Source organism: Ammospiza nelsoni, chromosome 2, assembly GCF_027579445.1.
Source record: "Ammospiza nelsoni isolate bAmmNel1 chromosome 2, bAmmNel1.pri, whole genome shotgun sequence".
Taxonomy (NCBI): Eukaryota; Metazoa; Chordata; class Aves; order Passeriformes; family Passerellidae; genus Ammospiza; species Ammospiza nelsoni.
This window is the reverse complement of record NC_080634.1, coordinates 39,956,014-39,981,122: the sequence shown is the minus strand read 5'-3', so window position 1 is coordinate 39,981,122 and position 25,109 is coordinate 39,956,014. Positions and strand designations below refer to the sequence as shown.

Here is a 25,109-nt window from a genome sequence, read left to right as displayed (position 1 = left end):
TGGGTGCATTTTGCAGAGGCTTTGTTGCAAGCATGAGTAACAAAGGCTCTGTAACAGAGTGTTTAGAAACTGCTCAGGGCGAGAAAATGTGCTCAGATCCATTTTCGGGGCTGAATGTGCAAGTTAATGAATTGTAGCCTGAATTCAACAATCCTCTCCCACCAAGCTGCCCATGTACACTGGAAAGCAGACCAGGAACTATTCATGTTCTGGAAATCTCAGAATCAGCTGACACCACACAAGGATGCAGATCCTGCATGAAATGCTTTAGTTTTTATGCTTATTATAGGACCTCCACCACTCCTGCAGCTGCTTCAATAAAATCACACAGCAAAATCACTAGAGTTTGTAGAACTGTCAACCAGCATTAGGAGGCATCTGCAAAAACTGAGGGCAGAAAAAAACTGACAGACTATTTTTGTGAAGGTTTTTTTTTTCCATAGCTCAAACTCCACTAACATTCTCCACTTCTAGCTTCTTCTTTTTAGTAAATGAGCATAATATGAGAAGAGAATGTGAAGTATTAACATAGAAATTATTAGAAGACAACATATATGCTGAAGAAGGAGGAGTAAAAGAAGGAAAGAAGAGGATGATGTATTCAATTATTGAAGGAGAATAAAGCCAAACCACCTGAAACTTGCACCTCACTTGAAAATACATCACTATTCTCATTCACTTGCAAAGCAAGCAGGTAGCTCTCAGGATTACCTTTCCTCCTTCAGACTGTTATTTAAATACTTCATCCTAATGACAAAATATTTGAGAAAGTCTGTGAAATAGAACAAATGCTTTTGTCTTGCTTCATGTGAGAAAGTAATGTAATCAAGTGGTCATTTTCCTCCCATTTCAGGCAGAACCAGTCCATTAATAAGAATTCACTAAAGCAAGAGACCATCCTGTATAAAATCCAGTGACATCCAATTTAAACCTTAGCAGTAAAATTCTACCTGATAACAAGCACTGAATACAAGTTGCAGCTTTGCAAGGCATTCTAAATGTGTCAGAAAAAAATTAAGCCCTCAACTTGGGAGGTAAAAACATCATCACAATCAATGAAAAACCTGGGAGAAGCAATTCTTTTTCTACCCCTTCGCTCCAAAATGACAAAACAAACAAACAATACCCAAAAAATATCACCAGAGCAAACAGAAAATCCCAATGATTTTAAAGGGGAGTCAAATTCTGACTTCTTTGTGCATCTTTTGGCTCAGGGTCTAGACACGTTTCTGCACTCAGACTGGAACATACTCTTGGTAAGTTTAAGTCCTGTGACAGCAGCCTGAGTTACCATTAAAAAAATCCATGTGGACACAGGTCCAGACATCTAAAGACAATTAAAGGAGGAATGAAGAAGAAATGCTCATCTGACCTCAGCCTCAGTACTTACTTTGCAACAGAATTCTCATGCAACTTAGAAGGAAAGTCACCTTTCCTAAACATGGAAGCCTTAAAAATACACATCCAGTCCTTGCTGATAATTCATGTTTCCTCTGGTACAGACAGGGACAGACAACTCCAGAAAAACAACTCTATGCCATCACAAGTGGTGGTCTGGACACAAGCAGTGGCACTGCACACAACCACAGTAACTAACATCTGCTCCCCTGTATCACTTCATTTTCCTAACAGCTTCTCTGAAAGAGGTGGAAATACTGTTAACAATGAAATTTGCTAAGTAAATGCTGGCAGGTACTTACAGGGTATAGCGTCTCTGTCAAAGACAGGCTTATTAAAAATAATTAAAAGTTGTATCTAGGAAAGGTCTCTCAGTGGTCACACAGACACTGGGCAAAGGGGAGCAAGGGTTGCTAGGTCAAGAACTAATCAGAGCTTTTCAAAGGGAGCCAAGTTTGCGCTCCTTTACACCAGACCGACTCCTGGAAGAAGGGTATGAAATGAAGCCGGAAGGGAAGCCCTGCAGTACTGGGAAACCACGGCTGTCTTGGCAATTCCGGCCTCCCCAGGGGGTTAATTACACACAGACAGACAGGCATTTCAGAAAACGCTTCTCAGTTTGCCACAAGAACAGGCACAGCCTGGCCAGCCCGGCTCTGGATCCCAGCCTAGGCGCGGATGTGCAGCCGAACGCGCCTCCCAGGAGGCAGCGATGGGCAGCGATTCAGCACCAGCTCAAAGGGCCAACTGACCGCCGGGGCTGGGGCTCCACAGTGTCCAATTCCCTTTCCCACTCACCGTTTCCAGGTGGGCTTTACAATGTGGTCATATCTGCACTTCTGCAGGACGCTCTGCTCCTGTGTTTCTCCTCTCCGTAGCCTGCTCTCCACCTCACTCCCCATTCACAAGCCTTGGAGCAGTGTCAGACACAAAGTTCTCTCTACTGCATCTTCAGCCCCAAAAATCGTGCAGAATGTTATTTTTCAAGCAAGATGCAATTCAGGGGAAAGAACAGATTAACTTGTATTGATGACTAAAGCTGAATTCCTATAAGTAACTAATTTGTTTTCTTTTTACTATTAATAGTAGCACTCCCCATCTGTATGGGAATCCCTTGGAAAATGTGTATGTGGCATGTTTCGCTGAGATCGCTGAGGCAAACACATAAATCACAGAATCACAGAATCACTGATGTTGGAAGGGACCTGTGGAGCTCGTCCAGTCCAAGCCCTGCTAAAGCAGGTTCATCTACAGCTGTCTGGGCAGGAACACATCCAGGCAGGTTTTCAGTATCTCTAGAGGGAGAGACTCTACAACCTCCCTGCGCAACCTGTTCTAGTGCTTTGTCACCCTCACAGGAAAGAAGTTTTTTCCTGATATTCAGATGGAACCTCCTGTGTTTCATTTTGTGCTATCTTGTCCACCAGGATTACCTGGTCCTTCTCTGCAGAGCAAAGCAGACTTACAAACCCAAGATTCTCATCAACAGACACACTTCAAATCAATTCCCCTTTCATTTCATTTGTGATTTTCTCTGACAGTGTAAACTGGAAAACTTGAAGTTATTGGAATACATGATTGCATTACTAACTTTACAACTTAAATCCTAAAAAGGGAAAAAATCCTTGTATTTCCCTCCTTTTATTTATGACATGGAATGTGTAAAAATTGACAGTGAATTATCAAGGAAAAAAACCCAACCCAAACTTGTATAGTAATAATCAACCCTTCTCTCCTGTGTTCTGCACTAACCAAAACAATTTGGGATTTGTAGCAAATAAAAAACCTAATGAGTATGCTAATATATATTTTACTACATTTTGCTGTCAAAGTGATTGTACTGGGAACTGTTGTGTCCAGATGTTTGTTTTTTAGCTTGTATGGATTTGAAGAGCATTTCCTAGTAAGGGTGATTGATTATGTGGGACAATATGGCTCTTTTTACTTGTACCAACAGGAATCAAGAATTCCTTACTTCACAAACAGACAAAAGAACAGAGTCAAGGAACTTTTACCCAAAGGAAAAATCCCCACAGCATGGTGTACAGCAGCGTGAAAGAAAACACATGTGGCAAAACCAGTAGTTTTACAAGTATATCACTTCATATCCAACACATGTGAGCTCCTTATAAAGAGAAACATTCATCACAAGGACGAAGGGAGTGGTTTAGATACTCGTTTTTAGAAGGCAATTTTTAACCTGAAAATTATTGTTAACAGTCCTAATAAGTGAAAGCTTAAAAAAAAATTTCTGATAATGCAGTGAATGTCAAAAAGTCCAAAGTCTGCTTTCATCCAAATTATCAGGTTGCACACTAGATCCAAGATGCAAAATTTAAACCAGTTTAACCTGGGAGACTAAAAGTCTTGGCAGGCTTAGGGTCACTCTACATATTCTTTAAAAATATTTTGCTCTGGATATTCTAAATTTCTGCCACAAAAAAATTTTAAGAGCTACAGTAAAGGACTTAACTGAAGTAGATTAGAGGTGGAAAACAAGTGTTCAAGTTTTTTCAATTTTTTTTCCTGTGCTTGCAAAGTGCAAAATATTTTATTTCTTCTGTATAATCAGGCAATTCCCAGCTTTGTGTGATTCTGTTATAAATGAGGAGAAAGGAAAATACACTCTTCTGGAACAGTAAGAAGTGATTTTAAACTACAAAAATCAGCTAACCTCTTAACATATATTTTCCACTTAAACTTACCTCTAAAAAATGTTCTGCTTGCTGTTCCCGATCCAATTTTCTAGATGTTGTGGTAATCAGACCTGTGAAAAAAACGATGATATTTGATTGTCAATATCATTGAAAAATATATATTTTTATCAACCTGAATACAAATTAATTTTTAAAACAGTCAAAGGGGAAAAAATCTATTTGAAGCTATATCAGACACAGATCTCTTGACAGCTGTCAAGCATTTTATTTCTCAGCAAAACCATTATCACTTTCTGACCAGCAATGAATCTTTTAAAAAAAATGCTGTGAGAAAAATAACTGAGAAACCGTCTACAGTTAACATGCTACATTTATTACAGTGAATGTAAAAAATTCACTAATGAATCACTATTTGTCTTATGATTAAGAGTTTCAATGAATCATTTGCATATGACTGAAATTCTTCTGTAAAAAATCTCATTAAAGATTTCAGAGTTCTCAAACAATTAATGGGATAGGATGCTGATTACTTCCACACCAAGAAAACTTGACAAAGAAGGTTATTTCTGTAATAATGGTTTCCATATATAATAATTCTAATGTATTGAAAGTTTTGTTCTACAATTTTATCAATCTGTTCCATGCTCAAACTGAGTCTTTAAAATAAAGTACCTTTTTACATGAGGATGATCAAGATATCTTTTTTAAGGCAATGTACTTCCATGAATGATTAAACTGTTGTGAGATTTATACCATGGAAAGAAAAGGAAACACTTCCAAATTCCCTTAAGAAAAGGGATGCATACCTTCTAGGAACATAGCTTAGTTTTTTATTTTGTTCTTACTAAAGATTTAAAGGGCAGATTTGGGTTTTCCCTTGTACAAAAAATTTCTTTGGATGGGAAAATGCATTATGTTCTTGTTGTTTGATAGACCAACTTTTCCTAGACATAAAGCTGATTTTGGAGACAACTGCATTGGGCTGACTTGTTCTCAAGAATTTGTCATCTTAAAGATTACCAAGGGAAACAAGAAAATAAATTATTCCTGGATGAACTATTCTACTTATTGAATTAATCAGACCAGCCAAGCATCTAAACACAAATCCATGACAACAATGAATCCTTAAAACACCCCATCAGCAACATCTGCATAAGACTTCTAGTCCCAGAAGTCTTCTAGAGCTACAGCTCCTCATATGCTATTACCTTCTCCTTGGAGAAATCCATTTACCTATTTTGGTGAGAAGGGGAGAAATATTACTTGGAAGTAATGGGATGAAATGAACAAAGGGAAGTGCACTCTGCCTCCAGGATTTCAGACTTGTTACAAGATACATCAGACCACAGAAGTGACACCCAAGGGGAGGTCACAGAAATTAAGAGTGGATCATTATAATTATGTGGAAGAAGCTGGTGCTGGCAAAAAGCTGAAAACACAAAACTGGTATTGCCTGCATCAAGCAGTTGTAAGTATTCAAAACTGTTACACCATATGGGAGACATCTATCTACTCACTGCATCAGTTTAAACAGAAATGACAGCACAGATGATAAATTGGTGTCATTCACACAAGATCCCCCCATGTCTAAAAAGACCTCAAAGACACAGGCAAGTAATTCCTAATTATGAAAGAAGTTCAACCCCAATAAATATAAAGATTTAAACTCTGAAATATCCCTATTCATCACATGCATGGCCACTATGGATATTTACCAAGCATAACCCAATCATAGTACAGAATATGATAATTTTTATATTATCTTCCACTTCCTTCATTCCTAATCTGCCATTGTGAACTCTACCTTACTTTATTCTTAAAAAAGAGATCTTTAGCTGTAAATAATAGAAGAGCCCTGTCCTCACCATCTTCTTCAGGCAGAGAAATTCACATTCCTTTTGAAGAGCAAGAGCTGACACTTGAAACTGAACATCATGAACTCTTAGTACTTGTCTTATAGTGGTAAAACTAAAACTACTACTACTGCTGCTTCTCACAAAACTACTGCTATCACAAAAGAGGTATCTGTGTTTAATGCAGAGCCTTTTTGACTGCAATAATTGTCAGAGTGTTTTCAGACCTGAATTTTCTTCCAAAAGAGATATATGAACACATAGCAAGTCTGTAGAACAGAACTGCCAGTATTTTAAATGTAGCAGACCTCAGAGGATTTATCACTCAGATTTAACAGCTGATCCTAAAGGGGGCAGGTAGCAGACCATCACCCTCAGTTCTGCAGACCTGATTGTGAAGCATGTTGATTGTGAGCCATCACAACTGCTTGTTTTTGCTTTAAAGGCAGCATACAACACCTATTCTGGGAAGTTTCACCAGGCTGCTAAATTAATGCGTAGAAATTATTTAATTACTGTTCCTATGTGTGTGCAGGTACGAGGCTTTAGTTTCCGCTCCTGTTCTCTGTCCCACCTGGCACCCACGATGGCCTCACTGCAGTGTCCGGGATGCTCACTGTCACACACATTCCTGGTGTCAGGGACAGGTCACACTGTCACACACTACTGCTCGAAATATAACTACACATAAGATCAGGTCACAATTACTTGATGTTAATATTTATTGAATTATTGTAATGTCTCGGTATGGATATGAATCTGGTTCTTTCACGCTACAAAACTGTATTTCAAGAAATTATGAAGAGTAATCATCAAAACTGAAAAAATAAATATGCCAGTTATGTCTAAGACTACCCACAGCTTTACCAGTCCAGTCTCAAAGAAATTAATTTCCTGGGTTTTATGAAAACCTTACTGTGTTCCACCCTCTTGTGTTCACTAGTTCATGCCACAGATACATAATAATAGCAATATTTAGCAGGATGTAGAACTTTATTTTTCAGACACTGGGGCAACTGAGAAAAACTTGCCTTTGCACAAGAGACAATATCCCAGTGTTACTCTTATCTAACTGCACTAAATTGTCATACTCTGTTATTAAAGGTATTATCTAAAGAAAATAACTCAGAGAAAAATAAACCTCAGGAAATTATGTTAGGCTGTGCTCCCTGCCTAATGTCACAAGGGGACAATGATAAAAAAATGACCCTTCCTTTTTTTCTTATCTTCAATATGTGCTGTAGCCCTTATGCACACCACCATATGGACAACCCTCCAAAGCCAGCTGGGAAATACAGCACACATTTATAAAAAATAGTCAAAACCATTAACAAGCTTCAGAAGTTGTTGCACACCTCTCAAACAGTTTTCCTCAAATATGCAGGGAAACATCATGGTCCTGCTAAGGGCAGGAGATATTTATATCTGTGATCTTTAAGAACATCCACAAAAGGGAAGAGGAAAATTGTATTCACTAGAGAAGTTATTTACAGTAACACCATCCACCAACAAACAAGGCTATGTCATTCTCCTCACAGAATTTCATACTTTTCTTTGATTTTGTGAGTTCAAATGTCTCTCTCTTCATCCTGGCACATTTGTTCCTCAGACCACATAAATGAGTTGTTTTGTGAAATTCCAAAACATTGTTTGACCAAATATTTCAGCTTTGAGACAACTTGCTATATGACACCCTGGAGATCTTACACAACTTGCTTTTCTATGACACCTTCCACTTTTGCTGTTGGAGTATTTTTCCTCTCTTAACAAATAATGATTATTTTCTGTTCCTGTTACAGAGTTTGGAAATGCTGGAAGGTGAACACAACATGTCCCATAACACTGCAGGACACAGTCACAAGTCCCAGCTGACACTGACAGGGGAACGTTCTACCAAAACCTCACTGGATAAGACACTTTACAGTGTCCCTGTAAAAGTAAATTCAGCATGTAGATGGAGAAGAAACAGCAATGTTCTTCATCTCATCACTTTAAAATGTGGATGGGGAAACCAGAGATGTAGGGTGGGTAAAAAAGCAGACTTGCCTTAGTGCTTAGATGCAGCTTTAGTGACACACAAGAAAGAACAGGAGCAACAAAGAAATTCTGAAAATTTAGCCAACACATCAGCCTATACAATCTTCAGCCAACGCATCATCTTACAAACCACCAGTTATAAGGGCTCAGATGTGTGATCGAGACATTTGAACACTCACCACTGATGCTTGGGGTAATGCTTTTAGCACACTGAGATGTGCTAAAGAAGGGAAAAGTTCAGTGAAAGATCAAACATGCCCTGAGATACTCTGCACTTGCAATTAGTGAAGCCTGCAGTTACTAGAGTGCAAATGAAGAAATGTAACTTATCAGCGAACAGTAGTTTGGGGTAGGTTTGATGTCATAGGAGTAATGCCAGGCACGTGCGTGGATGAATGCCCACGTGTGTCTGTATCATTGAATATGACATAAAACCAGGAATAGTTACAAATTCCACAGTATGACTAATGCTTTATAATTTTAAAAGTTTTTTTTTTAGAATTCGATAAAAGTGAAGGATTTAATCCATGCTCTACATTCAGTTGGCTCTCATTTCCCAGAAGGGTGCTCATAGAAATAAAACCTCTCTGTGCCTGTGTTGCTGAAGTAGCCAGGCAGTGCTATCCAAATACATACATATATACTGTATGTACAGTCAAATATTAGACTATGTATATGCATGTGTGTGACATTTTGCATCTACCCCAAAAGCTGAATATTAAAAGTTACCCTAAAACGCACATATTTTCAGAGGAATATTTAGCTCTAAGGTTTACTGATGTTCATTCTTTCCATAGATATGCATTATTTGAAGTATTTTTGTTGTAAACAAATTAATTAATCCACATTTCTTCTGTGGAGTTAGCCACAGAAGAAAAATTCACATAGGGCTGTTAAGTGCAAAGGCTATGAAAGAGGAAATCTTGAAGCATTGGAGAGTTTGAACAGTATTACACAGACAGAAGCACTGCTCTGGGTTTGCTTCTTCTGATGCTTATTCTCTGCACATCCAGAACAGCCCATGGCTGTAGGTGTGACAGTAACTAAACTGACCCTTGACTTAGAAGAAATTCACATATTTTTCAGAACTATGGCACTTAGAGACCAAAAATTAGTTTGCTACAGGCTATTTTTGGACAGAGATTGAATTTCCCTAATATGGCTGTGAAGCCAAGGAGAGTTCAATAGCCTTCTCCTTATGAAATTAAATTATTTTCATTCAACCTGTGGATGGATAACCTTACCTGAGCTGTTTCCTGAAGTACTGCATAAAAGATAACAGAATTTGGCATGGAGAGACAGCATATTTTACTGCTATCTCTGGAAGGGCTGCAAATTTTACAGTATAAGGAACATTTATTTTAAAAAAATGAAATTCTGAAGAACTCCTTTATTGATTTTTTCATTCTGAAACTTTGTTTAGGTGAAATATGAAAAAAATGTAGGACAGGTAATAAGCAGACTAAAGTAAAAGAAACCGAATAAATTTCTGTTTTAAGGGGAAGGCTGAGTGTCTTCACAGAGATAGGAAGCTCAGAAAGAAAGCAATATCATCCCTTTCCCTGGCAAAAGATTAATAGGATACATTTACTGCATGTTTTACTGTCCATTAATTTTTTTTCTTGCTCTGCATATTCATTAAGAAAATACAAGTGGGGGATGGATGGATTGGAAGTCTAATAGGGGACTCCAGGTTATTATGCAGGGTTTAAACACAAGCTCAGAACAGACTGCCTGGCTCCAAGTCACAGCAATAGATGCTTTACACCCTGGCCACTCATTGTGGAGTCAGGAGCTTTTCCTGGGACTTCCAGGCAGCACAGGACCATGTATGTCCCACGACACACACACACGGATGGTCTGGATGGATTAGCCGAGGTCTGATCTGAAAGATTTCCAGTCCCTAGGTAATGAGGGACACTGTCTCCTCATTCAGACATTGATTCTCATTTTCAAAGAGAAAAATTTTGAAATGGAAGCAGGAATATAAAATTAGACACCTTTCTCAATGGAGTTCTTGTTCCCTGTGAGATGCTCTGAGCATCCTGCAAACTCTGCTCCTATCCTGTCACAGTCCAAAGTGGATGCACTTCCCAGTTTGCCCTTCTCAAATACTGCAAGGAACAAGTATACAGAAAGAAAACCATGAGAAGATATCAAAAGAAACATTCCGTAGAGTTACCCTTGAAAGCTCTGCTTGGAAAAATAATGCCTTGTGATTGTTTGCTGGAAGTGCAGCCCTTTTAACCCAACCAGTTAAACAGACAAAAGGAATAAGTAAAACAAACACTGTTTTTACAAAAATGTTCTATAAATTCAGTGGCTGGTTATACACGCTGCTCATTCACCAAAGCCCTAGGGCTGAATCGCAGAAATTCATATGGGAGTTTATGGGTTTACTAGAAATTTACAATATTTATTAACATTACACACAAAGGTATGAAACAGCATCTCCAAGCTTTTATGAACACAGAAGAGAGTACACAGCTGCTGAGAAATACAGCCATCAGTTGTCAGCTGTCCCACTACTCTTTGAAAGTAAATTTAAGTCTTTAGATGGATTAAAGGAAAAAAAAAGAGCAGCCACAATAAATAGCATCAGGATTTTCACCATATATTCAGGAACGTAAAACTATTGCACATTCCTGACCATAGAAATGTCGAAATGAATAGCAATAACCAGGGTAATTCTATTATCCACAGGCAGCGAGAGGCATTGTAAACACTCTAACAGCACATTCATCTCCTGCAATAAATTAGGGATCGACAAAGCAAAATTGAATTTCCAAGATAAATGATAGAAAATGACGTACATTTTACTTGGAGATGTAAACAAACATATCATTTTATATAATTACACATGTAAACCTCTAATTTAGAAAGACTGTATTCTGATCTAAATGAATGATACTTCATTGAACAAGAAAGAGAACCCACCAGGCAAGCCTGTGCAATTACGTGGAGGACTGCTGCTTTATTGTTTTTCCTGAGGTGACAATGAAAGTGGAACAACCTTTCTGAAACAAGCTAGGTATAAAAAATTATTGCTTTTCAAAAACAGTTACATTTTCTAATGCGTGGTTATGCCTAAAAAAAAAAAAAAAAAAAAAGGAGAAGCTGAAGCAAAACCTTTTTGTTCTTCTTTCGTTGTCCCTTCTGTCTCTCGTTAAGAGTTCCGTCAGCTTATTGCTGAAAATATCAAAACTCTGAACAAAATGCACAGCAAACATTCACTTCAATGAAGATTTTGGATTCTGCTTTCCTTTAAAGGCAGATTCTGGCTTATTTTTTGTTCCTAGAATATGTTTAATGTGACAATATGGTGTGCCAGTCTGTTCTGCCTGTAAAACAGGGGACTTTGAGGGACTCCCTTTCATTCTTTAAAACTCAGCCAGTGCGGTCCCAAGGAACTGCAGGCAAAGCCACTAATTTTCTAAATATTCTTCTCCTCTTGTGGAGTGGCCAGGTTTTCTGTTCTGTATATTCTTCCTGGATGGTTACATGCACTCCTGACTGCTGAATACGCCGGTTTCCAGACTGCATTTATGAATAATTTGCACCTTCATTTTGATCAACTAAACAAGACAAGCTGTATTGGCTCTTTCTTACCTAATAAATTTGCTGTTACCTTTCCTGCATTACAGTTCCAACTTTCACCCCTTCTAAGCCTGATGGATGGAGAACACTGTGCTCCAGATGAAGTCTACACATCCACACTAAAGCAGCCTAACTACTGATTCCTGTGGATGCATCTAACAGGGAGCAGAAATCTCATATTAGTCCTCAAGGACACTGTTTAGTTGACTCCATTAATTAATTGCTACTCTTCAAACTCCCAGAGATCCTTTCTTTGCTTTTTGACTTTTTTCCTCCCTTCCTTTTTTTTTTTTTTTCTCCCAAACCCTCCAGTCTGGATGATGCCTTCCAAGCATGGATGAAAGCAAAATCCCTCTTTTGATACCAGCATCACTGAAGAAACCACCATGTAAGATCATTTGTCTAGCCAATGCTTGAGATAATCCGTTAACGTATGCCCTTCAGCATGCAAATTCTTTATTCAAGACTCATAATTTTTATTTCCTCCTCAGCCAGGCCCATATGCAATATCAATTCAACAATTCACCTCCGCGTCCTCGTGCCTCATAAATTCTGCAGTGCAACCGTATCAAATGCATTACTGAAGTCCACGTAGATGACACACAAAGTATTTCTTAGAACATCATTTATCTTATCCATGACATCAAGATAGGCCGATACGATTTACTTCTGGTAAACCCATGAGCACTTTTATCCCATTTTCTATTTATTTTCATGTTTTTAATTATACTGTCCTTCAAAATACTTTTGAAAGCCTTGCAGTTGACAGAGGTCAGACAAATAGTTCTGTGACTGCGAGGCTTATTTCTTCACCCTGTCTTCCTGCTCTTTGCTGCTGACATTTTATTTGTTATCTCCCAGCAGCATGGCTTAAATCTCAAATTTTATAATACCCCTCAGTATTTACTTGCTACAGCAGTCGTATTTAGGTGCCAACTCTTTCACATTTCTGGAGCAGAAATTACCATTATTATTCTTACTTGATATAAGAGTGATGGCAGTGAGTTGTGCTTCACCAGGAAGAAGCCAAATCCAAACTCACTGTGGACAGCAGGATAAGGTCTGCAAAGGTTGCTATGCCAAACCACAGTCACCACCTGACTGGGGCCACTTTGGACTGCAAATGGCTTCAGGCATCTCACAGTGATGTGCTTCTTGAACACAGGTGGGATGAAACCCAAAGTGCAACCCAAAATGCCTGCCCACTAAAATGATCCCTCAGGACCTACCCTTAACATTGCAAACACAGTCTGCAGTCCATAGCTGCAATATTTATATGATAATATTCAACGTGCCCAAGCTGCACTGGCCCCTGTAGCACAACTGATGAGCAATTTCTCCGTGCTGTCAATTGTCGCCTGAGTCATCTCTTGGGGCTGTGATGCTCTGGAACAACCGAGCAAATGCCCTTGAGGGACTGTCCCACAGGGGTTTAGCTCTTCTAAAACACTTCAGAGGTAAGTTCAGGCTTTGTAGGATAAGAAGGTTTTCAAGTTCAAATGCTTTATTTAGGCTCAAACAAATATGTAAGAATAGAAATAGCAATCATATCTTCTTTTGCTTTCTTCCCTTCAGAAGCACAGTGCCACCTAAAAACCTAATTGCTAATATGATGCCTCAGCACAGATTCTAACATCTTCTTTGCATCGCTTCCATTTTCAGGCAGAAATTACTGAATTCTATTTGGGCTATAATTAGCATATCATTATTAGAGGCAAAAATAGCTATAAATATATCTAACTGGTGGCTAGCTTAGTAACCAGCACACATCATCATCAAACAATTTTCTTTAATTTTTTTGTGCACAAAGGCCTCATAAATCTGCAAAAGCAGCAGCTAAGCCTAACTAGACTCTGGATATAGCTTATGCTGATTAACTTCACTGCTTGCAGGAATGAAGACCTATAATATCTGCAGCAAGGGTGGTGGTGCTGGTGTCACTTTCAGTGGAAGGGAGCTATGCAAATATTCTGTACCTAGGACCTGGATACATAATGACTTCTTGTTCGATCTCTTTTTTCTGGCATATTATAACAAAAGAAGGAAAAAAGAATAATGTAAGAGTCTCCAACGAATGCTTTTGTATAAGACATGCAGAGGTCACAGCATGATGAAGTTCTGGTATTTTCCCTTCTCAACAGTGGAGGAGGTGCGGAGGGTGCGCAGGGCACAGCTGCCACTTTCCCCCCAAGTCTGCACACCCCTATTACCTCTTAAACAGAAGTGATTCTGCATTTTTCCCTCAACCAAGCACTGCTCTCACCAACAGAAAAACAACACCAGCTTTTTCCCAAAATGTGTTAAAACAAAAGGTGCCAATCCCTCATGACCATCAATTGTCTCCAGCTCAGCGAAGCACAATGGTGAGAGTGGTGCCCTGAGCTACCTGCAGATCCCCCAGGTCAAGTCAATCTCATCTTCATCTCTAATAAGAAAATGATTCATTGGCGAGGTGATCTCGCTGAGGCAGAACACAGAGCTGTGGAAAGAAGCCTCACAGAAAAGATATACAGCCCTCTTTCATGACATGCAACTCCCGCTCAGCACAGTCAAGATCTGCTGCCTTTCCCAAGGTGGTCTCTCCTGCCTGAGAAACATACTGAGACACCTCTGTTAGATTTCCAGCTCACCCTCTGTCTTGGTCTGTAACCTTACATGGGACATTTTAGGTCTCTGTGCTTCAGCTTTCCCTTCCATAAAACTGGGATAATGGGTATGTTTCTTTCTAAAGTGCCTTGTGCTTTGAGGAAAAAAATTACTTCTTGTAAGATATTATTAACTAACAATATCATAAAGCTCAGTGATAACAGCACTAAGCATTTTCTAAAATTTGCCTTTTTTTTGCTTGTCTGAGCACAGATTTATAAACTGTTATCAAAGGCTAAAATACAATGTTAGGTGTGACCCCCACTTTGGTGGCTCAGCACATAACAAATAGCAAAAATGCACAGCAAAACTAGAACAGGGACAGTAGCTGCTTTTCTCTGTGAAGCCGGCCCAGTGCCCCAGCCTTGTGAAACAGCTCAGTCCTTTGAGTAAATCACAGAATCACAGAAATTCTAGGCTGGAAGAGACCTTTAAGATCATCGAGTCCAACCCATGTTCTAACACCTCAACTAGATCATGGCACCAAGTGCCACATCCAGTCTTCTTTTAAACTCTTCGAGGGATGGTGACTCCACCACCTCCCTGGGTAGATGATTCCAGTATTTGACCACTCTTTCTGTAAAATACTTCCTCCTTAATTCTAGCCTGTATCTCCCTTGGCACAGCTTGAGACTGTGTCCTCTTGTTCTGTCTGTTGTTGCCTGGAGAAAGAGACCGACCCCCAGCTCACCACAGCCACCCTTCAGGAAGTTGAAGAGAGTGATAAGGTCACCCCTGAGTCTCCTCTTCTCCAGGATAATCCAAGTTCCTTAGATGCCTCCCTCTTGCACAGGCCTCTTTTAGAAATATGATGGGTATGGATGAAACAGGAATGGAAACGTGTATGCGTGAAAGCACTCAAAACAACAGTCAGGTTTAAAGGAATGGTCTACACTGCTCACCAAGGAGATGTCTGGGGAACATGCTGATTACATCTGGGCACACTGCTAAGGTCCCAGCACTGACCTGTCAGCAGGAGATCTGTGGTTTGGTAACAGGAGGAGGACAACAAGGTTCCAGCACATCACCTATAATATCATGCTAAGAAAAGGAGAGATGGTGGCCTTAAAGAGATCCAGGATGAGACAAAGACAGTCAGCAATGAGTTACAGAAGCAGAAATATGCCAAATTGCAATGCAAAGTCCTGTTAAGCCCTAAATGTTTTGGAAGACCTGTTAAAAACAAGACCTGTTCAGTTCCTTTTAAGTCAAGAAGAACCCAAGAGACACAGTGAGGACTTTAATTTCCCACAAGAGTCATCATCGCAAAAGCACTTGGATACCTACACCTTGGTGTGCAGAGTATGAGAAAACCAAGTTTCAGATCAAGTTAAATAAAATAAAATGGCCTTCTCCCTTCACAAGGTCTCACACTGAGTTTGCTACAATTAACTCTGACACTCTTATTTCAGCTAGTTTTAATCTAGGCAACTTCTCACTGAAATGGATGCCATGTTTAACTACCCTGCTGACCACAAGCTGAGGAGAACCATGAGGATAATACACACACCCATTGTGAAACCTATTCTGTGCTAGCCTATCATGACTCAAAAGCTGGTTGTTATTGCGCTACTGGATACAAAGGCTCCAAGGCAGAGTGGGATGCTTGGTGTGCTCATTTGCATCTCATTACCCAGCATGCTCTTCCTCCTCAGTGCTATTTTCATAGTGGCATTGTTGTCCGAGCCCTGGGAACAAGTGAAAAGATTTGGTGACTTTGGATGCATGCAGTTCTTTTCTACTTGCTTTGCCCTCCCTTTATAATGAAAAGCTTTCCAAAGTGGTGAAAATGAATCGATTTTCCATTTTTAAGGCTGTATGGGTGTGGGTTTGTTTTTTTTTCTTTTTCTTTTTTTTTTATTTTGGGTTTTGTTTTTTTTTTCCAGTAATTTAAGCTATCAGAAGCAAATCTTGAATAACAAATAAGATTACAGAAATGTGAGCCTAATGTTCCTCTCTACAATGCACTCAAGCATGAAGGTTTTGATCGAAGAGCAAGAAATGAGATTTAACTTCCTTCTGATTTAAGTTTCATTTGTACAAAGAACCTGTTTCAGCAAAATGTGATTGCAAGCTCATTATTCAGTGAAGGGCAAATATCTTCAATCGCAATCTAGTGCGATCAGCAGCTTTTTCTGTGTTACAAGCCTCAGTGAAGAGAACTGAACATACTGGCTTCTGTCATTGTCTACATCTGACTGTGATGATTTCACCCTGTCCAATTCATTTCAAAAGCTGTAGCTTCCAATTAAATGTATAAGTTGTCAGCCAGAGTAAGTGTCTATCATTTGAGCCAGATCAGTTTTGGTTTCTGGCAGTTTCACTGCATCAAAGGGTTGATTTACAGATCAGTTACATTTTTTTTATTCAGTACTGAAGGGAATAAAACTGCCTCAAACATGGGACTCAAAACAACACTGAGTTACCTGTTTTCCATAGTTTTCAGTATGTTTTAACAAGTTGGAAATAAAACTTCATTCCTCAGTGACTTGATAGTTTGAACATGCACTTAAAAATAATTAATAAAAATAAACTCCAGGCAAATATAAGAATCTTAAAATCATGTTCTTTAACAACATCTAGCACACAAAGATTACATTGTACTCTATAACTGTCAACAAATTCAGCACCAAAAGCTTGGGTGAGGTATGAGGTTAGCCCCTTCTCAAGTTAAAAAGACTTCTCCCGTTTTACAGATAAGGGATCTTAGCTATAAAAGTAGAACTATGTGTTGAAGACTGGTGCTGTGCATAGCAGAGGCACATTTAAAACACTTCAGTCTCTCAGGTTCATGTTTTAAGAATCTGAGCAATTTTGAGAGTCCTTTTTGAGGTAAAAAATGGGTAAATGTAGGTAAAAATAATGCAAAAATACTTAAGTCTCTATGCAAGGAAAAACTAGGAGTTTTGGGGGTTTTAAGGTTAAGACTCAGTACCTCCTTAAAATATGCAGAGCATTTGCTCTTTGGGATCCTTGTGGCAGGAGGCTGAGTGGCATTTCACAGCAGGATCCCGTGATGATGCTTTGAAGTGTTTGTGCTGTATAACCCTTGATGAATCAATTAGGTCTCTTCATTCACCCAAATTATTCTTTTTACATGCAGTATTGTTTTTACAGCAATAGCACAGCCCTAAATCTAAAAACTGGTCCTGTAGGATCCAAAAGGATCAGGTTGTAACTACTATAGGTGGTGGTTAGTGAAATTGAAACACCCAGAAGTAAAAGGTAGATGGATCAGGTTTTAAAAACATTTAAGATATATTAAAATCTTAAATCACTATCAGGTAGCTTCTTAACAGCCTGCATCTACTGAGGCACCCTGAGCTAAGAGCCACTGCGTGGGGAATCAGGGAGACATGGCAGGAGTTGGGAACAGGGACTGGAGACTGTGTGGCAGGTGGGATGGGGCTACATCAGAGTCAGGACACGCACAGATCTACTCCCAGGAACTAAACCACCCACACTAAACTAAACACCCACTACTCCCAGATCTACTCCCAGGAACTAAACCCCACTGTTTTCAAAAGGGCCATGATGTCTGGTAACAGTGACAGACAGCTGAGTGAACTGCTGAGGACCTGGACAATCCTACTAAAGAGTGGTGATGGTGGTCCAATACCAGGGGTGCAGAGAGCTACAGTGGCCTTTTCTCTTCCATAAGAAATGCTTGCATGAGCAAAGAGAAATGATTCAAGGTAGCCACAGTAGAAAGCAGCAAAATAATGAACAAGAGTTCATTAAAAAGTGAAATGAGCAAACGGTTAATTAAAAGTTCACTAAGACACTCAATGCCCCAAACTAGTTTTGTTTTGTCAGTTAAAGTTAAGTGAGAGTAAAGACATTTTTAGTACATGGATTTTACCAAGAGTCAGTAATATTTCTGCAGCCACACCACCAAAACCTCTCTCAAAGCCATGTCCAGCACAGGTGCCTTGGAACAGAACAGGATCCTGCTTAATCAGGACATGCAGGACTCACTGTACCTGCGTCCTACCCAGCTGACAAACATCCTTGTACAGTCAAAGCAGAGAAGCAGGCACCTATTAAGCATGATTTATATGGGGTTTTTAGATATTCAAGCTAAGAAGAGATAAAATGTAGTTTAGAGGTATCTCTCTCTCCCTCCAGTCACTATAAAGGCATTTTACAGATGGTGCAGATCCCTACAGTTTGGGAGGGGGAGTCACAGCCTTTGTGTCCTAAGAAAAAGCCGCATGAGGCAGATGAGGGAGGCAAAATGGGATTGTCTCTTACCCCTGCAGGTCCTACTGGATTTGGGGCCACAGCCCCAGAAAGAGCAGCCCCAGAAAGCTGTGAAGCAGCTCTCCACCTCCTGCTTTAGGCTACATCACTCTCTTTCCCATCACTGATATTTCTCCAGGAGCGTGTGCTGGCTGGCCCCTGCCTGTCCCTGTGCAGGAAGGGACGTCTCCTGTGCCGTGGCTCAGATGGCTCCTTCATCCCCCAGCCACTGGAGTTCAAGGAGGGAAGATAGCACCTGTGACCCCTATTTCTGCTGCAGCCATAAATTCAACTTTCCATTAAATTTTTATTTCTAGGTCAAGACAAGAATGATAGATTAAAAACAAAAATAGCTGAGCATTCAGTATGGAAGCTGCTGCAGCACAGCACTTCAAGCCTGCCAGAGCCCAGACAGCCTCCAAGCACGCCAGTTATTGATTTTTGTACCAAAACATTTACACTGGCACAACCCCCAGTGAGTGCAATTATATGGGTATAAAGGTGCTTTATACTAGCATAGATTATGAGATAAACAAGCCCATTTATACTGCTGTAACTGCATTCACTTCTGGGTATTTGTACTGCTTTAATGATACCAGTGTAGTTAAAGCAATGCAACTTGCGTCTGCAGACAAGCCCTCACCCTGATGGTAATTAACACGGGCATTTCCAGCCACCCTCAGCAGCTGAGGTTAGTGTTGGAAATAGCAACTGACCCATAACAATTTGCAACAGCCTCAGAAGCCTCTATAAAATAGCTCCACCTTCAATTGCTTTTTCCACATTTGCAGGAAGGATGTTTATTGTGCCCTTTCTACCAGGCAGCCCCAAAAGCTAAAAGTTGCTTGTGGCCACTTTTCTCTTGCATCTGGCCAGCAAAACAAAACAAAAAAATAATCAATTCACCCAGTGACATTTTGCTGTGAAAGAGCGAAGGCAGCACAAAAACGCTGATAGAAGTGGTGGTTAACCCTGTGCTACCCTCGTTGTTCCTTATTCAGCAGCCCCGAGTGCTGGAGCAGGGGGAAAAGGGGCTCTGCCATCTGTTGCTGGGCTGACATCAGCCCTGTTTGCTCAGGCACTGCTCCTCGGGCTGTGTTTGCATCATTAATCAGCAGCAGCCCTGCGCTGGCCCATTCAGCAGCACCTCACTCGGCTGTCAGCTCTGGAGAACCTCACTGCAGAGAGGAGCTGCCAAAGTGCCTGGCCTCGCTCGCAGAGAGCCTTGGATATACACCAAGATTGCTTTGGACAGAGTATTTGTCAACTCATCCTGGGAGAAAGCGAGCCCTGCACAGTACACAACTTGACAAAGGGAGGAAAAACAATCCCAGAAAACCACCCCATCTCCCATATACACTCTCCACAGGTTAAACTTCAAGCCACAGAAAACCACATTGCTCTTTCCCTGAAACCAGGCTTGCCAAGAGGCTGCTTAACCCATCAAAGTGATAATGGACACACATCACTTAATTTTTTTCCCTTGAACAGTATCAGCACAGTCTCACAGGAAACAACAAGAAATTCCTTGAAAAAAATAAAAGGAGATTTAATAAAAAAATGGGCTGCCAATGCAGACAGGGAGCAATGTTTCCATAGGAAACACTGGGGAACAGAGGCACAGGAACTGATTTCCTTAAGGTCAAACACATAGAAATGCACAAACAAGGAAAGACTGAAGCACTAGCTACAAATACTGCAGCAGCACAGATACCAACTAGACACACAGACCCCCCATTTCCAATTATCTTCTATTTTCCCAAATGTCTGAATGGGGCATGCAATACCAGCATAAACATAGGGCATAAACATGGAAAATGCTGAACAGAATTGCCATATATTGAACAGGTTTCTGGAAATACCCAAATGTCTGTAAGGAGGTGTTTCGCGTTCTTTTCTTGGGGAAGAAGAGGGGAACACAAAGAGAAATTTCTTTTACAGGCTTAGGCAGCAGATCTGTTTGAAAAATTAGTAATTACTTAAACATAAAACATCAGATGAGAGTCATCTTGAGACTAAGATACTTGAATTTAGGTGTTGGCAAGTGATTCAGAGAGCTCATCAGTGTATGTTCAACTTGGTTTCCTACACAGAAGCACCTGTGGCTTTGGGTACATGGTGCTCCGAGCCATAGCACCCTCTGGACTTCTCATTTAGTACTCCATGCCGACATCCAGAGCGCTTTTCTTCCAGTCTGAAGGATGGAAAGAAAATGTTATGTTTCATACATGCTCCTGCAACACAGTGATGGGGACAAATCCTTTAAAGAACAATTTTGGCTCCTACTTTTAATTTAATTTTCATCTTATGTGGCTGTTTTCCAGACCTACCTGGAATCAAGCTAATTCATACCTTCCTACACAGCTCAGCACTAGTGAGAGACTCTTTCCCAAGTGGTTTTGACAAAATTGAGCATCAAAGGAAGTACTTTTCTCACTTTCCAGCAGTTGTGAAGGCTTTTCTTTTTTGTTAAAAAAAATCCAACCAAAACCTACTCACACCTTTTCATTACAGTGTTTTTAATTTCAAATTTTTTTCTCTAAAACTGGGCGTTTGGATTTGAGGATCCCACTGTGCTGTCTAACAGTCTCTCTTCCATGCCTTGATGCAATCCAAGTTCTCAGGAAATCTCAAAGAGACAAAACCTACTGCTCAGAGGAAGCTGTCTCAGTGGGTCGTGCATCGCAGAGGACTGGAAGCTGTAGTAAAGGCATTTAGACTGCTTCTCAGAAAGATCAAAGAAGTGTTTTAAATGTTGATTTCTGACCCCCCAAAAATCAAACTTGTATTTTTTTAAGGGAAAAGAAAACCACAAGAAAAACACTCAGTCTCTCCTTGCTTTATACAGTGATATACTGGACAATGCTCTCAGGCACATGGTGTGATTTTTGGGGGTGTCCTGTGCAGGGTCAGGAGCTGGATTTCGGTGACCTCTGTGGGTCCATTCCAACTCAGTATTCTAAAATTCTGTGGTTCTTTATAACTTTGAGGCATGTCACCAACTGAAAATCCTCCTCACAGAAGTAGTTTCTTGACTGGTAATGTTTGGTTTTGTTATCCCCTGACAAACAGGTCCAACCTTGAAGGATAAAGAAGCCAAGTTAGACTCCAACTCACACTTGAATGAGTGTGTGCTCAGGGCTACAAACAGATATATCTTTTTTCTTGCTTTTCTCAATACTCAGCCACCAAGACAGCAGCTTCTGAGCACCAACAGCTCACTTCTTCTCTGTCCTGTTATCCTTAAGGAGGAAGCAAAGGGATCGTCCAAGGGTCTGCAAGAGGGTACTGTGTCTCCATTCTTGCTCCACACTGCCCTTTCCACAGGAATGAAGCCACCAGAATATACAAGGGGAGTTGTGGAGTTGTGTAAGTGGAGTTGTTTGATAGCTCTGCATTAAAACTTCCAAGGGTGAAAAAAATCACACTCAGTAATTTCATGAGACCTACATCATGGCAGAACCATTCTGTCACAGGAACAGTATTAATATTTCAGTTGGTATGATTCCAAACACCCCAGAGAACGAAAGCCATCTTGTCTGGTTTTGGCTAAATAAATCTGGGTGTCCTGCCTAAGCCTGGAATCCAGATTTCTGCTGTAAAACACACAGAAGGGCCTGCTGGGCAATGTGGACTGCCTCCCTCTCCAGTACCTACAGATCAGCCTGCATGCCTGGTGTAGCACAGAAGCCTAATTCTGAAAAAATGACACTAATTAAATAAGAGGAGACTGAGGGGTGACCTTGTGGCAGTCTACAGACTCCTCACCAGGGGAAGCAAAAGACAGGCACTGATCTCTCCTCTCTGGTGACGAATGACAGGACCCAAGGGAATGGCCTGAAGCTGTGTCAGGGGAGGTCTGGGTTGGATATCAGGAAAAGGTTCTTCACCCAGAGGATGCTTGGGCACTGGAACAGCTCCCCAGGAAACTGGCCACCGCCCCAAGTCTGACGGAGTTCAGTAAGTGTTTGGACAATGCTCTTGGGCACATGGTGTGACTCTTGGGGTGTCCTGTGCAGGGCCAAGAGTTGGACTTGACAATCCTTTGCAATTCAGCATGTTCTATGATTAATCTCATCCTTCAGTGCCAGCACCATCACCACAAAAGCTGTCCTCATCAATCTTTGCTCTCCTCTCTCCCCCCATATATTCAGTAAGTAGACACCCTGGGCAGCAGTATGCTGGCATTCAGAAGTCTTGATTTCTTTTTGGCAATTTAGCCCTGAGTTTTAGCTGTTTATACAGGAAGACTTAATGAGTACAGTTACTTGTGTGAAAACACAAGCATCTGTGGTTGTGATTACGGCTAAATTCAGCCTGCAACCTCAGCTGTCAATAGTTTATTATCTTCAAAAAAATATAATAAAACTAAATTACATCCTCTAATTATAAAGGGACCATTCTGAGAAGCCTGAAAGAGGTGACCTGCACCTTCTGGGTGGGAGAGTGCTTGCTGTGCGACCTTCCTGTCACCCGAAGCCTAACGAAGCGGAAATAATTGGGAAATTCCCTGGGATGTCACCTCTCAGGCTGCGCCCGGCGCTCCTGGCGGCTGTCATCGCGCTGCCTGCTCGCAGCAATCGCTGCTGGCACGGGATGTGCTGGCACCACGCTGCATTATTAGCGGGCTGTCAGACACCCGCACCGCGGAGCCCCCGCGCCGGCACACACGGAGCTGTGCGGGTAATAATGCTCTCTGCTGGGTAAAAATAACTGAACTCCCCGAGTAAAAATAAAACCACAACACTAAACTCTAGTCTTTCCTTGAATGCTATTTTCTTTCTTCCCCTTAAACCCAGGAATGGGTTTATGAGGTGGGTACAAGTTGATGTTGAAGAGCAGTGATTTATTTGCTGAGCTCTCTCTGCAAGCCCACAGGGGTTGCTAGGGGCAAATACTTACTATGTTATAATTGCTTTTTATAGGCCAGATAGTGCCCTGAGTTAGGACCTGAACACTACCTCCACCCCAGGGAGAGCAGCTCCAGGAGGCATCGTGGCTCAGATACACACTCCTGGGTCCCACTTACCCACACAGTTCCCTGCCACATCCCCAGGGCAGTCACCCACCAGGGACCCATGACAGTAACACATCGTGGCACAGCTCCCTAGGCCCTGGCTCCCTGGGAAGCCCAGAGGCAGGAGAAGGATCCCAGAGAGTCCTCATTCCCCTGCTCCCAGCACAGGAATGGAACCGTGAGCAGCGACCCTCTACACACTACACCCTGTGTTTGGAGTAGCTGAAAAAGGAGCAGGGGAATTCGCACTCTCCTGTTAAAATATCCATCAAAAGTCAAAGTCCAGCTGTCAAACAGTTAATTCCTTTATACCATCTTCCCCTACATAAGGAACAGCCTCTCAGTTCAGTTTTCAACCTAACACCTCATTCAAATCTCTCCTGGAGCCCATAAAAAATCTGTGAAAGGCAGTAAATATTTCAGGAAGAACAAGTCTAAGTTCCTTTCCTTTAACCAGCTCCTCAACACACACTCTCTTCTGCTTCTTCTGTTTCAGTTGTAAACCCAGGGTACAGGAATACTATCCATTTGCAACAATGATGACTGTTGAAGTATCACAAAGACAACAGGATAATAAAACAATTTACAACTAAGATGAAACACTTAGCAGCTGACTTCCTCTCTGTGCCCATGATATCAATAACTAAAATTTCCACTTCTAGAATACCCTAGTTTAGGAGCTTGGATCCTGTACCTCACTGCACCGTGCCTGTAACTGTGCATGTAGCATGTGATGGCATTTTTCCAAAGCATATGCATTATATTAAATGGAAACAAAATATGACCGTACACTTCCTACCCTCTCCAAATGACTGAATTTAAGATTTATTTAAAGACACAACTCAGAAAACCAGACAAAATCTGTGTCATTTCCAGGATAAACTGAGAAATAGGCACTTCGTGTGTTTCTTGGGGTATATTGCACAGGGCCAGGAGTTGAACTTGATGATCCTGATGGGTCCTGTCCGACTCAGCACATTCTGTGATTCTGTGATATTTTTCTGAAACATTCATTTGTTGCTTATACAAACAGTCAATACCTGACCTCAAAGCAGCATTTAAATCAGCACCATTTTAAAAACTGGCATTGAGGAGAACAGCTTCACACATGGCCATCCTGCCACTGAAGACCTATTTTACTAATAAATGCAGAAGTTGGGCATATGCTGGATCTGTGATAATGATATTTCTTGTCCCAAAAACATCTCTGAGAAGAATATGGTGAACAGTAAACTGGACTTAGGAGTTTGGCTCTGTCTTATCAACTCACCGGCTCCTTGACAAAGAGATAAATGATCAGTCACCTGCAGCCATTCTGTCAAATCTCATAATGTTTCTTAAAAGAGGAGTAAGAACTGATGTGCTGCTAATGTTGTTACCTTTGCAAATCAGTGCCCAAATCTAAAAGGAGTGATCACCAACAACCAGGGCTTGCACCTGCTGAGCTGCTCCATTCTGTTCCATACCCATGCAAGATCCACAGAAACATCCAGATCAAACTGTTGCCAGAAACCAGGAAAGGCTGCAGCCCTGAAACGCAGCAGTGCTGGCAATGTCTCCCTCTGAACCAGTTTACCAAGCAAACAAGTCTGCACCTGAAAGAATTGCAAGTAACTGATATTAAGGCCCAGCAGTAGAATTAAGAGTTATTGTGCTCTTAAG

General features: G+C 40.9%; 1 protein-coding gene across 1 annotated transcript in view; it reads right to left on the bottom strand.

Moving 5' to 3' along the window:
- Positions 1-25,109, bottom strand: part of FAT3 (FAT atypical cadherin 3) — a 394,792-nt gene that overhangs the window by 125,732 nt on the left and 243,951 nt on the right. Inside the window, exon 4 of the mRNA XM_059466196.1 lies at positions 4,104-4,165. Within this exon, the coding sequence (XP_059322179.1) occupies positions 4,104-4,165 (62 nt within the window). The remainder of the gene's footprint in view (positions 1-4,103; positions 4,166-25,109) is intronic.